The sequence below is a fragment of the Lissotriton vulgaris genome, chromosome 7, assembly GCF_964263255.1.
Source record: "Lissotriton vulgaris chromosome 7, aLisVul1.2, whole genome shotgun sequence".
NCBI lineage: Eukaryota > Metazoa > Chordata > Amphibia > Caudata > Salamandridae > Lissotriton > Lissotriton vulgaris.
The window spans coordinates 1380125129-1380140238 of record NC_141695.1 but is presented as its reverse complement, the minus strand read 5'-3'; the positions used below and the strand labels follow the sequence as shown (position 1 = coordinate 1380140238).

At 42.6% G+C, this 15110-nt stretch overlaps 1 protein-coding gene across 14 annotated transcripts in view; it reads right to left on the bottom strand.

Annotated features, from left to right (window-relative positions):
• Positions 1 to 792: 792 nt before the first annotated feature.
• LOC147703752 (uncharacterized) overlaps positions 793 to 15110 on the bottom strand; it is a 174637-nt gene continuing 160319 nt past the window's right edge. For 8 of the 14 annotated variants that reach the window (XM_086932083.1, XM_086932086.1, XM_086932084.1 and 5 more), the window contains one exon: positions 793 to 4068. In XM_086932083.1, the coding sequence (XP_086788209.1) occupies positions 1073 to 4068 (2996 nt within the window). In that variant the 3' untranslated portion in view covers positions 793 to 1072. Of the gene's footprint in view, positions 4069 to 10196; positions 10342 to 15110 lie in introns of all 14 variants that reach the window. The other 6 variants (XM_086932088.1, XM_086932090.1, XM_086932092.1 and 3 more) reach the window with 1 other exon arrangement.

Here is a 15110-nt window from a genome sequence, read left to right as displayed (position 1 = left end):
TTTCACCTATCTCCCGAGAGGAGAGGAAAAGAAAAAAAAGGTTAAAACAAGAAATTCCTAGCTCGAACTACTCAATAGAGGAATATGAACAGCATGTGAATCTAAAAGAGATTCATGCCTTAAAGCATTTCCCAGGGAAAACGCAGGTTGTGCGCTGCTCGTACTACTGTTCTGCGACAAGGATATAGAAATGTGAATTATGGAGTATTACTCAGTCCTACCAGTTGCGTCCGATAGTGTCAAATTCACCATTTCTATATAGGTGGGGTGAGATTTTAAAGAAGTTCTCAAGCTTGCCAAAACGGGTTATTTTGACAGGCCAAAGTTGCAGTGAAAACATGCATCAATATGCTACGTAAGCATGCATGCTTGTCCGGTCACTGCACTGGGCTGCAAAATACGTACTGCAGCCCACTGGTGACATTTAACTTAAAGGCCCTGGGTACACCTTACGAACCATATGCTAGACATATAGATAAGGTAAATATGCCAAATAGGGGTTGGCCAATTATTTTACCACCGGTTACAGGGATACAATGCACATATTAATATAGACAGCATAAATAGGGTTGAGCCAAAAGGCATAAAATTTGAGGTGACCCTTAAGAAAGGGCAAATTGCCAACAAATTCATTCATTCCTTTGCCGTCAACTATGGCATGTGACACTTATTTTGCACTGTTAAGCATCTACCATGTTCAGGTTTTTTCCCCAGCCATTTCCACTCATTATTAATGGCTACAGTTCTCCACTTATTAGAAACCAAATGACTGGAGCATAAAGAAATGAAAAATTGCCAACCTTTGTTTCATTTTATTTATTAAGAACAAACAGGAACTAGCTGCACTCTAGACATGTAAAAAATGGATTTATTTAACACAGTGTCCAGAAAGGCTTTTCATGGCCTACAATGGAATGAAGATGCCCTCTTTACCGGTAAAAAAAACCCTGCCCGTTTCATATTCTGATAATACTGATCAGCATCTGTTCTTTTACCCTCTTCAGTTGAACTGGTTTGCTTTCGTTCTTCTCTTGGCTCATTCAGCAGGTGTGCCACCTTCTATTCACAGCTTCTAAGGACTACTTAACTTTGGTGGCCTGCCTCGTCTTTTCAGCTCACCACCCGATCCGTCACTGGCAGTCTTGCTTGTGCTGTCCTTTGGTGGCCTCCCTTTGCGACCAGGCTTCTTTTTCACATCATCTTCCTCCACCTCTACTTCGCTTCTTTCACTACTGCTCTCGGGTTTGCCCCCTTCCATCAACACAGCTACATTTTCTTCACTCATTAGCGACTCAGTTTTGTCCTCAGTGTTACTTTGATCCGGTCTTGCTTTAGGTGGTCTTCCTCTTTTTGCAGATGTAATTGATTTTTCTGCCTCCACTTCCCTGAAATTACCCTTGACCAGTTTTGCTTTGGGTGGTCTTCCTCTTCTTGGGGTTATAACCTCATGTGACCCATCCTGCTCTTCCTCGACCTCCTCAGTACTGCTCAAAGACTGTTTTGACCTTTTTGGGCTTAAAATCCCTTTCGGCCCCGCCTCTTCTTGCTCCTCCTGCTCATTTGACTCTTGCTCTTCCTCCTCATCCTGCTGCGCTACCTCCTCTTCTTCCACCCCCTGCTCTTCCTCTTCCTCCCCCTGCTCTTCTTCCTCCTCCCCCTTCTCTTCCTCTTCCTCCCCCCGCTCTTCTCCCTCCTCCACCTGCTGTTCTTCTTCCTCCCCCCTCTGCTCTTTCTCCTCTTTCTCCTCTTCAAAACTCTTAACCAGTGTAACCTTTGGAGGTCTTCCCCTTCTTCGATTTTCAGTCACCTTTGATCTTTCCACCTCTCCTCCCTCAATACTGTCATTAGATTGTTTTTCTTTTGGTGGCCTTCCTCTTCTTTTTATCTCAGTTGGCCCCTCTACATCTTCAGAACCACTTTCAACTGTTCTCATCTTTGGTGGCCGTCCTCTTCTTGGACTTGTAATCACTTCTGTTTTATCATCCTCCTCCCCCTCCTCCTCCTCCTCCTCCTCCTCTTCTCTGCTGGTCTCCGCAACTTTTACTTTTGGTGGCCTTCCTCTTCTTGGAGTAGAAATCTCTGCTGGTTCCGTCTCCTCTTCTTCAGTGTTGCTCTCAACCACCCTCACTTTTGATGGCCTCCCTCTTCTTTTTATCTCCTTTGGCTCCTCTACCTCTTCCTCTGTGCTACTATCATCTAATCTCGCCTTTGGTGGCCTGCCTCTTCTTGGACTTGCAATTACTTTCGGTTTTTCATCCTCCTCCTCTGAGCTGGCATCTACCTGTTTCACTTTTGGTGGCCTTCCTCTTTTTGGACTTACAATCTCCTCTTGATGTTTGCCCTCTTCCTCAGTGCTGCTCTCAACCAGCCTCACTTTTGATGGCCTCCCTCTTCTTTTTATCCCTGTTGGCTCCGCCACTTCTCCCTCTGTGCTACTATCATCTAATCTGACCTTTGGTGGCCTTCCTCTTCTTGGACTTGCAATTACTTTTGGTTTTTCATCATCATACTCTGAGCTGGAATCTGCCCGTTTCACTTTTGGTGGTCTTCCTCTTCTGGGGCTTGAAATCCCTTTTGTTTCTTCAGATTCGTCTTCAGTACTGGTCTCAAACGATCTTGCTTTTGATGGCCTGCCTCTTCGACGCACCTGCCCTAATGAGCCTCCGTCCTCTTTGCTACTACTGGACAATATTGCTTTAGGTGGCCTTCCTCTCGGTCTATTCTGCTTTGGCGGTCTGCCTCTTGATCGAGCCAGCTTTGGTGGTCTTCCTCTCGATCGAGCCAGCTTTGGGGGTCTTCCTCTCGATTGAGCCAGCTTTGGTGGCCTTCCTCTCGGTCGTGCCAGCTTTGGTGGCCTTCCTCTCGGTCGAGCCACCTTTGTTGGCTCACTCTCGTCTATCTCCTGGCTCTCTTTGTAGAAATTAGCAGCTCTTGCTTTTACAGGCCTTCCTCGTTGACTTATTTGTAATTTAACAATCTCTTCGCCCTCCTCATTGTCACCAGCATCCTCAGTACTACTCATGTGTGTGCTTTTTGGTGGCCTACCTCTTGGACGTGCAGGCTTTGTTTGGACTTCCTCCTCACTCTCTGAGTAACTCTTGGGTGGTGTTAGTTTTGGTGGCCTTCCTCTAGTTCTGGTCTGCTTTGTGGAGCCTTCCTCCTCTCCACGGCTGTCACTGTCCTCTGTGCCACTAGAGGCCAGTCTTGCTTTTGGTGGTCTTCCTCTGGGTCGCGTTGGCTTCACCGGCTCGTCCCCCTCACTGCTACTCGTAGCTATTTTTTCTTTTGGTGGCCGTCCTCTTGGACGTGCTGGTTTTGCAGGTTCGGTCTCCTCTGTACCACTTTGTATTAGTCTTGCTTTTGGGGGCCTTTCACTTAGGTTCAGACCTACACTGAGGGGCTTTCTTTTTGGTGGCCGTCCTGGTGGCCTGGACTGCTTTCCATCCTCATTGGCACTATTAGACCGTTTTGCTTTAGGTGGCCGTCCTCGCCTTGGACTACCAAGCTTTAGCCTTTCCTCTGCATCGTCAACCACCATCTCATTTGTCTCGTCATCGCAATGGCTGGCTGTGTTATCCCGTGGCAGCAAAACTCCTTCACCAGTGGTCCTTTTCTCTCCAGTTTCCTCACCACTGGAGCAGTCTTCTCCGTCTTTCACCTGCACTACTGTTTTCCCCAGCGGCTGTGCCTTACGGCTGCTCCCACCTACCAGATGAGGGGGATCACACTGCTGCTTCACTTGTACTACATGTTTTGGTGCCTTCTTTGGCTCACATTCATTTTCTTGGTCACTTTTGTTCCTTCGATTTGCAGCTTGTATTCCCACAACCTTCTCCTGGTCCTCTTCATTCTCAGTGTTTACTTTCTTAGAACTTCCTTCCAACTCAGATTCATTTTCACTGCCTTTAGCACCTAAATTTTGAGACGCAGTGCCGTTTTCATTCTTTGACTTATCTCTGGAACCCTTACGTGTTGTCTCCACTGCTTTTCTTTTTGAAGACTGTTTGGAAATGGGCAACTTGGTCTTCACATGATCGATTCCTAAATTCTCCATGTCAGAGTTCTTGCCTGTAATTATATATTTAAAAAACAAAGTGTCTGTTAAGTTTCTAAATCATTTTGTAATAGAAACTGTCAGCAATCATATTGAGCCTTACAAGAAACCAACCAAAATAGTGCAACTTCACATAGTGCAAAAACTCACAATGTAATCATTTCGAACCGCACACCAAAATGTGAGAACAATGCAGTCTAACAACGCCCATTACTATAATTATGCCTAGGTCCCACTCTGTTACACATCTGCAAATATTCATTAATGCTAGTGTTGTGGTATCAACAAAAATGAAGTGCTGTTAATTGTGATGTACTGTGGAGTTATTGAACTTTAGAAATGCAGGTTATAGATAAGTAAAAAGAAATGGAGTCAAAGCTTGGGTTATAGATGTTTTCTCATTTAGACAATTTGTAGGACCACACGGGCCTTATGTATGAAAAGCGTTGCATGACACAAAAAAGGACCAGGATCGAGAGCACATAAAAAGTGCAGCAACATTCAGAAGTTCTGCTGAGAGCAGTCTTTTCAAATGTGTTCAAGAGGATTGAAGATCTGGTTAAAAGTAGACTTATTCACTGCTCTTCAGTATACAAATACCCATGTTAATAGGCTATTTTTTATGTCGCCTTTCTGAGGCTGAAATTTACTCTCCAGTTACCTTCAAAATTAACCATGTCACAAGAATTGGGATGTGCAGGGCAAGGACTTCGTTAAGCTACCAGGACATTTGTGCATGGTCACATATCCTTCCGCCATCACCAGTTAATTACACTTGAAAACTAATTATTTGTCCCACCACTGCATGATTCACGAACATCAAAATAAAATGTTAGAAACGGTCACAATGCTATAACCCAAAATCTACTGTCCAAAGATAAAATGATCTTGTTTCCTACTTTCTTACCGGAATGAATTAATCCTAGTTTTCAAAGTAAATAACGGAAAAAATAAGTAAAATCTTTCAACTACATTTATGAAAGAAAAGAAGAAAATAAAATCAATCACACTGGGAACAATTTCCTTGCATATGATACCACTGTTGTGGCTTGAACGCAGTTTTAAGGGCATTCGAGTTAGAAAATAGTCTGTGTTAGTGTGATCTATGAAGTAGTAGTGGATAACTTTATTCAGTTAAATAGCCATCAAAGTACACACAACAAATAAAAACAAGCTCAAACAGACAACCAATTCACGGTAAAAAAATAGAGTCCTATATACACCAATACAACCTCACTACAATTATCAAAAAACATTTCAATCAGTTCATTAAGATATTCATAATAACAATAATGTACATCATTTAAACATTTCCCTCCAGGCAGTTTAAATACAATATAAAAACACTATAAAACATCCCATAAAAAGTACAACAAACTAAAATATATATATTACTTCAAGTATCGACCACTCTGACCATCAGGTTCTCTTTATAGTCATTTGTTTAAACCAGCAACATTTTTCCTCCTGTGCATAAGCAATTCTATCGTCACATACCATGAGTGAAGTGCAAATATACAAAAAAGTGACTGGGCATGGTGCGTAAAATACATGTAATTAACTGCAGTACATAATGGAAAAAGATCAACCAAAAAACTCATTATTCAAAAGCCTGTAGGATTTTTGCTCTCCTACACCACATTGCTTCTAAACATTTACTTACAGCAAATACTGTTTTTGTGATGTATCACTTTTCAACACCCTAAAGGCTTCTAGGTGACTGCCAGTGGCCATGCTACGACAAATGGGAACTAGCCGATTACGGTGTAGTAAAAGTACTCCTTACAAAAAACAGTACATGCTTTTCTTCTTCGGGTGCCAGGTCGCAAATGGGACAGATTTCAGTTTCTTGGTTTGCCAACTATTTGCTTGTAAGGATTCTCAGTGGGAAAACTCAATATAAAAATTCTTCAAATAGTGGAGAGCACTTATGAGGCACGAACGTAATAGTTGCAGGGCCATTGTGGGTATTCATAACAGATGGTCATTTATAGAAGCCCAGTACCTATATTTAAGTAGTTTAATATGAGATTTTAAAATAGAATTGGGCTCATCCCCACAAGTTCTGCATACTGACTTTGGAAAACCATCCAGAAACAGATTTAACCCAACAAATTTCCCTGGCTCCTTGAAGGGTCATTACCTCTATCAGAGAGTCTTTAAAGACTATATGTTCTTGTGTAGACCATAGTCGGATCCAATATACAAAAGTTTTCAAAATAGCCCGGTGAGTAACTTGTTTTATTCCAACATCAAGATACATGGGGATTAATGAGGTACTAGATGGTAAGCCTAATAGCCTTCTAAAAAAAAGCTGTTCTTGGCAATGGTTACCAACTGTAAAATTACCATAACCCCATTTCTCTACCCTATAGAGCGGCACCCTGAGCCGTTGCTCAGTACATTTTTAGCACTCAAATTAGTTTGATTATAAAACCTTAAAATGGCATTGGATCGGTGTTCAGTAATTAGTTTTGATTTCCCCAATTGGTTTGTCCACCCTAAATTGTCTTTAAGTCTGACCCCAAAATAATCAAAACTATGTACTCCGCTTAGGGCCTTGCCCCCCGCATGAATACTAGGACTTCCTTTTTTCTTCTTTCCAAAAACCATAAACTTAGTTTTGTTTATATTCAGTTCTAAGCCTCTCAAATTACAAAATTTTAAAAACTTATCAATTAAAACCTGGAGGACCATCGGAGATTTAGAAGATGAGGAGGGAATCGTCAGCAAAAGGTAAAATAGGTACCTTTTTGTTATTCACAATTGGAGAGTCATTTCTACAATGTTCTAGGGTGTCCACAACATCTCTAATGTATAGAGTAAATAGGGTGGGCGCTAGCACACAGCCCTGGCGAACTCCTCGCTCTATGGGAATACGATCCGTCAATTCACCATTTGGACCTCAGCGGACCTGTGCAAAATTATTCACATGTAATCTACTTATTAAATGCACTAAATTGGCCGGAGCGCACACGTTTATAAGAGATTGCCAAAGGGCCGATCGTGGTAAAAGATCAAACGCTGCTCTAGGATCAATAATGCCACGTAAAGTGGTTGTTTCTGAAGTAAAACATATTTCCAGTATAAAACAATAAATCAAAACATTTGATCTGTTGTACTAATTCTTGGTCTAAAACCTGCCTGGAGGGGAGATAAAATATCTTGTGCATCAGCCCAGTTCAAAAGTCTCATCAGGATTGGTTTCGAAAAAAATCTTTTGGGCATTATCAATGAGGCCGACAGGCCTATAATTAGATGGCTCCCCCAAATCACCTGTTTTATGTATAGCTATAATGTCAGCTCCAAGACACGAGTCAGGTACCTTCCGCCCAGCTGCAATAGCATTAACTAACATTAAGGTAGGTGGACCAGATCAATGGTTCGGATTTATATAAATGCCCGGGTATTTTATCTGGTCCAGGGGCTTTAGCAGATTTCTCTGACCAAAGTGTTGGGTGTTGTGTATAATATGAGAAAGGTGCTCTGATTAAATCGCAGGAAACCAGTAGCTGCATTTAAGCATAAAATTAAGCAGACCAATGCAAGACAGATCAGGAAGGACATGCAGAACCATAATATGTTCCTGTAGTTAAACTTATGCGTGAGGAGCCATTTATGTGTTTATCATGAGCAACAAAGTGTTTGGAGAAGTACTGTTGTAATTTACAAGTTGCGTGGGGCATATTATTTTCCTATGTTTACCCGACATAGAGGGAGAGTTTTCCCCATACCTACCACCAACCTTCCGATTTGGCAGTACAAACATTTTGCCCTGGTTCTCTGCCCTGCTGTTTTTTTCTATTACTCAGTTCTACAGTTACCACAATATTTCAACAAGGGACCATCCCCGACGCCCTCAAAGTTGGACAAGTCACACCTCTACTAAAACCTACAGCCAACCTCTCTGATCTAAATAATTACCGCCCCATTACCAATATTCCGACTCTTGCCAAACTGTTGGAAAAATGCGCACAAATACAATTGACCAAACACATTAATCAGTTTGATCTACTCAACCCTCATCAATCAGGCTTCAGAGCAGATCACAGTACAGAAACTGCTATGACTCACATAATTGACGACGCCCTTCAAATCCTAGATCAAAACGATACCTGCCTCCTCATCCTTCTTGATCTCTCTTCTGCATTCGACACCGTCAAACATGAGAATTTACTCGAACTATTAAACACAAGAATGGGTCTATCTAGAACTGTGCTCAAGTGGTTCACGTCCTTTCTACACAACAGATCGCAGAAATTCAAGAGTAACAACTTGATGTCTTCGCCAATACCTGTATCGCTAGGCGTCCCACAAGGATCCTCCCTATCCCCAACTTTGTTTAACCTGGTTATGGAACCTCTCACCACCTTGCTAGAAGCATCCAATGTTCACTTCCACATGTATGCCGATGACACCCAACTTTATCTCAAATTATAATCACCCAAAGACATTAATTATGCTCTTGAATTCAACGATCAGAAGCACCCAATCCTGGCTGGCCGCTAATCATCTCAAACTCAATGCTCTTAAAACAGAGTTCCTCTTGATCTCACCTCCCGCGAAGATCACTACCGCTCAAACTTGGCTTAAACACCTAACGGCACTCAATGTTTATCCCACCATCGTGGACTCAGCAAAATCTTTAGGCATAACACTTGACACCAACCTCAACATGCAGGAACACATCAACAAAGCAACTAAGGGTGCGAACTACCAGATCAATACCTTAAGGAAACTCAAACCCTTCCTTCCAGCCAAAGATTTCCAAACTGCGGTACAAGCACTAGTCATCCCTCGAATAGATTACGGCAGCATCGCCCTCTGCGGTCTCCCCCTAACTACTACGGCACCCATAAGAGCTTCTCTAAACGCCGCTGCGAGACTCATCACTGGATCAAAAAAACACTCACACATTTCCCCTGACCTGAAATCCCTGAACTGGCTGCCTTTTGAAGCCAGAATGTGAGAGTGTTGGGAGCCAGAGCCTGGAACAAGCTCCCACCCCAGATGCGTCTGATCCCCTCAGAGAACCTGTTTCGAAAGGCCCTTAAAACCTGGATTTTTAATGCCTCTGACACCTGTCTAGCGCTAATTTAATCTTCTCACCTTCCAAACACTTTTCAGATCCACCTAATTTCCCCCTCTTCTGGTTTTTATGTAGTTTCCCAATTTTTCTCCTCTGCGACACGTTATGACTAGCGCCAAGATGCTCCATGGAGTGTAAGTCGCGCTTTATAAAAGCCAAATCATTCATCATTCATGAATACATCTGAAAATCGCTTGCATGACGCACAAGGCTGTCCACCTGAGCTCACCCGGATACCTCGCTCAGAAGCTGACGATTTCTGGAGGCTCCAGAAACACTAGAGGCACAAACAATCTTTTGCTAAAGCCCCAAAGATTCCGCAAGGAAAAAACCTATAAACGCTCCTTCTCAGGAATGGCACCCAGGATCTGGAATTCACTCCCCCCTGAAACCAGGTTCATCTCCTCTACCATACTTTTTAAGAAAGAAGTAAAAGCTATCCTCATGGCTAAATACACCTGAATTATTATTGGGGATGATTTTTACAGACGCTGTACCATCCAGTTCTACTGATCTTTTTGCATTTTTGTATGACTCGTGTTATTGACTTACCTGATTGTTTACGCTACCACTTATTTTTACCTGTATCACTATTGATGTATCTGTCTGACTATGCTCCTGCATGTACCTTCCCCACCCCAATTGTTACTTACTCACATGTTGTACCCTTAGTCTGTAAAGCGCTCTGATATCTGCAAAGATCTTGTTCGCGCTATATAAAACTTTCAAAATGAATAAAATAAATTTGTCTCACTTCATCCATTTAAGCGCAAAAACCTACTAATTTCTAATGCAGAATTTATCAATTTTTAGAAAATATACAAATTGAAAGTTATTTCAGTATAATTTCAAGGTGCAACTAATGTCCATCAAAAAGCAATGGTTACTGTGCAAACAACTGAATCTGGGCTGATACGCTCTCAAAGAAAAAGTAAACTAATTCAGGAGAGGGGGGTCTGAAATGGTTTACCGTCAATTTATGCTAATTTTCAGCTAGTCTTCTTGAATATTGTAGATGAGCCTTCATGTTCAGGTAGTACAAGAGCAACTTACCAGTATGCTACGGTCCATTTATTAGATTCCTAACTGGTATTTACCCAAACCTAGCTGAGAGCACTTAAAGACCCCTAATTATCAAAAGGTCAAGTGTACTCTCGGTCAGGAAATGATCAATGGAGTTCAGAGTTGGGACTGGAAGCTGAGGAGACACAAGCAGAAAAGGGAACTTAGGAAATTCTTACAGGAGGGCAAAAAACTGAAAAGGTGAATGGGGGAGCAAAATGGACAATCAAATACAAATGGTTGCGTAGGATAGATCTTAAGAAGGCTGTTGTGCAGATCTGGCATCTGAACAAGCAATACGTAATCCAGTGAGCAGGCCAAATTTCGGTTAGGCAGATAAGCCAATTAAGCGGCATAAGAGAGCGCTTGACAAATACCAATAGGGAGAACAGGTAGTGTCTATGGCAGACAATGAAGCAGATCTGGCGTTAGTGCAAGGCAAGGGCTATTCAGTTAGCAGGCATTGAAGCAGATCAGGCATCAATATAAAGGGCCAGTAACCCGGAACAACGTAACACCAAGCAACAATCCTCAGTACAACATTTTTTTTATACGAAATTAGATTGCTTATGAGTTTTCTGCTGCATAAAGAAAGCAAGTTTAAGTGCAGTGCTCTCTGCCAGGCAGGAGTAAATTAGGGAAATCTCAGCAGACTTAACCACAAAGGTAAAACACGACAGCCACTTGAGCAGCGGGCATATGTGCAGTGTGGACGAAGGCATTATCAAAAGTGTCTGTCCCCATCTTCAGCAATCCAGGCCAGAGGTAAACAACAAACATAGGCCAAAAACTGGAGGGAGGTTGTAATGTGCCACAAAGGAAAATATAGGAACCAGTCACATTAGTAATAGAGAAAAATACGAAGGCAGCTGAAAGCCAGCTCCTCGTTTCAACTGAGAAAGCATCGCTAATTCTAATCCTGTAGCAAATATAGAAAAAGGTTTACCGCTTTTGGGTCTTAGGATCAGGAGTATGAAGAATCTGGAAATGAAGCTTGAAAACGTCCCTTGGGTCTTCAACATCACCTCTGGTTGCTTTTTTTTTTTTTAACACATTATAACCGAAAAGTCTACCTGGTATTAGTTGAATGAAAAGTAAAGCTTCCCCTTCTCACAGGAAGACAACATACGTGGACATTTTAAGATGGCTATACACTGAATAGAATTAGAAAAATGTCCAATCAAAATAAGACTATTAGAATCACATGGGGTTTCTCTGCATGTTCATGGAGTGTAAAAAGAGAAATCAAAAGTGGAAAGCTTTATTCGATTGGCCCATAATGTAAAGTGAGGCAAACGTTTTCTGCTGAAAATTTTTCTGGCAGTTAATCACTTTGGTCCCTTTGTTTGCTCCATAAAAAGTACACATTTTGTTGTGAACAAAGTAAACAAATGATCTTTGTGTTAGTTACCAGCTTTTGTATTGTCGAATGCCAGAGTCCCCCCCCCTCCTGCACGGTAGGGAGATGGTGTCTTAAGTTGAAAGAGGGGTGGTGGCGTCAGTCAAGGAATGATCTGGCCATGGGTCAGAACGATAGAATGGCTCTAGTACATATTATTCCTGCTCTGGGTGACATGGTGCATCAAAATAAGCCAAGAGGACATCACAAAATTAGGCGGGGGGCAGGAGCATTAGCACTTTGAGCTCCAAGATGAGGGCAATGTTTATATCGGAAATAATTAGGTTGAAAATGCTGAAGCACTCACAAAGTGCCTCTAATATTCACCTTCTGGGCTGCCACTTCCCCTGAAGACGTCCATTACTGAAGGCACTGAAATTGTTTATGATAGAAAACTTGGCCCCTTAGGAATATGAATCCTCAGTTTTTATGAGAAGGGTGTACATGCTTCCCTCTAGGTCTCTTGCACCACACAGTTAAACAGTTATTGTAGTCCCAGTGGATCCTGATCTCAGAGACCCTACTTTGAAGAAAGTAGGCTCTCTACACAGATCTCTCCAGATTGATGGGACTCTAATCATACTTTTCTTGATAATGTACTCTGATTTCAAAGTATTTTATTATGAATTTTATAAGCAAAGACATTAGCATTCGTAGTTTGTACAGCAGTGTTTACAGGTACTTCGAAATATATGCTTAGCTAACCCAACCTGACGTGACTTAGTGAGAACAAGAAAAAGGGTCATTTGAAAAAGAAAAAAAAAGAAAAAAAAAAGAGAAATGGGTGAAGGGAGGACACAAGAAAGGCTCCGTGTTGTGAGACTTATAAACGCTTGACAAAGCCGCCACACCACTGGCTTGCTTGTGGCGCGATTGGGAGACAAGACAGCCCACCTAACGACCTGTAGGGCCATAGTAGTTGGGCTCAGCTACGTACACTTTACGGCACAGAAAAAGGGGGTCGGGGGGGTTCCACGGGACGGATTTGTTTTATGGGGGTTCGTAAAAGTCTAGATATGTGTCGAGGGACTTCCACATCCTCTGGTTGCTGGTCTCCAGGGTGAGCTCTGTAGTGAAATGTTGCCTGCATCTCTAAGGTGCGTAATCCAGTTGAACCAGCCTTTGTATGAGGTCTTATTTGGGTCTTCCAGTTGGCTAAGACCATTTTTACCGCCGCGGTCAGCAGCAGGTCTAGTAGGTCTTTGTCATGCTCTGATCTTCGTTCCGCGGTCATGAATGAGGTAGCGAGGGAGGAAAATTCAGTTGTTAGAGTACAGCCCAGTACCCTATTTATAAAGCCAAAGATTTTCTCCCAGACTGTTTTGAGAATTGGGCATTGGTAGATAAGGCGTGCTAGGTCTCCCTTTTCTTTGCTACAATTCCAGCATAATGCATCTTCCCTGAGGCCTAGTGAGAATAAGCATGCAGGGGTCCAGAAAGCCTTTGGAGTAGCCAGAATTTTGTTTGTGAGAGCACCAGGGAGATTTTATTGCGTGAGACGGAGGTCCTTAGTGTTGCCAGTTCTTGTTCATGGAGTGTGTTTTTGGTTTGTTTTTCCCCAATAGTTAATTGTCTTATCATTAAGTTTAGTGGATTTCGGGCGTAGGAGTTTGTAGAGATGTCCTAGTCTATTGATGTTTGCCATGTACTGGGAGATTGACGGTGCGGGCGATAGTTTGATTTTGGACAGGGACGTTTTGATGTTCTAAAAGTTGTAGAGATCAATGTCTGATAGATTATGCCCAGACTTCAATTCTGCAAACGTGGCGGGATATGCCCAATCTTCTAATTGGTATGGGTGGTAAATACCCTTTCCTATCCATGTGTCGAAGGCTAAGCATTTCCACTTGGATAGGATCTTACTATTAGCCCAGAGTGACTCCAACTTAGAGCCTTTGATGCTGCACTCCATTTTCTTATCTATCTTTAGTATGGAGATTTTTGTGTTTTTTAAAAAGGACCTAGAGGCGCGATTATGCCTGTTTGCTATTAACAGCGCCATGGGGTTTAGATGGTTCAGGATGGCCCTCTCTACTTGTAGCCAAGCCGGTGTTTATCATTTAGGGGGTGATATCCAGTAAGACTCCTGCTTTGCCAGAAAAGCTATTTGGAATATTCTAAAGTCTGCTAGGTTTACCCCTCCTAGGTTTTTCTCTAAACTTAGTTTTTTTATGCTTATTCGTGCTTTCATCCCTCGCCAGAGGAATTTAGAGATCAGGATGTCTACCTTACGGCGAAAGGGATCTGTGAGCAGGAGTGGGGGCATGCTTATCAGGTAGTTAATCTTTGGGGTGATCATCATTTTGATAGTCTCATTTCTGCCCAACCAGGTTATGAATTTTAGGGACCAGGTCTCCAGGAGTTTCATGATCTTTTCTAGCAATAGTTTCTCGTTGTGGCCTCGTGTGCTCATTAGGTCACTCCCAAAGTGTATACCTAGATATTTAATAAACCCTGTTTGCCAGACTAGACCTGACCCTCCTAGAGTATCCCTAGTGCAGTGGATGTTTAGCGGTTTGCATTCTGATTTATCTCTGTTGAGCTTGTATTCCGAGTGCCCGGAGTATTCTCCTATGGTGTCTATCAAGGCCTCAATTGAGGTCTTCGGTTGCTCCGTTAAGATTAGTAGGTCATCCGCGTGTGCGGTGAGTTTTATATTTATGCCATTTTTATCTACCCCTTTTATTTTCGTGTTTATCTTGAGGTCAGAGATCAGGGGTTCCAGTGCCAGCAAAAATAGCTAGGGGACAGTGGGCAGCGCCGTCTTGTACCTCGTTGTAGTGTAAATGGATCAGAGAGTGGCCCATTAATGACAATACAGGTTTCTGGGTCCTCATAAAGGGCCATCACCATCCGTATATACTCTTCCCCTAAATTGAAGGATTGCATGCATCGCTCCAGGAAACTCTATCAAAGGCCTTCTAGGCATCATGGTTAATAGCTACTGCTGGCTCTGCTTTTGTGGCCGTATGCTGCAGTATGTGGCAGAGTAGTCTGGTATGGTCGTTTGACATCAGAGTATGTAGGAAACCCACCTGGGAGTTGCTTATTAGGTTGGGTAGGACAGAATTTAGTCTGGTTGCTAGGATTGTTGTGTATATTTTGCAGACCACGTTAATAAGGGATATGGGTCTGTAGTTTTTGGATGACAAGTGGTCTTTACCCTCCTTTGGAATGACTATTATTTTGGCTTCAGACATCGAATGTGAGACAGTCCCTCTATATGCACAGTGGTTAAAGACCTGTTCCATGGTCTGTTTTAGCTGCTCTAGGATGGTCTTGTAGAAGGTGGCTGTGTACCCATCCGGCCCGGGGGCTTTGTTATCTTTCATTGATTTGACCGCCATATCAATCTCAGAGGCGCTAATTTCTTGCCCTAATCTCAGTGAGTCTTCACCAGTTAGCTGTGGAAGACAGTCTGCTGAGGTATTTTGTGCATGCCTCTAGATCCATTGTCTGGTCATTTTTGTAGAGCTCCTGATAGAACTCTTGAAAGGTCTTGAGGA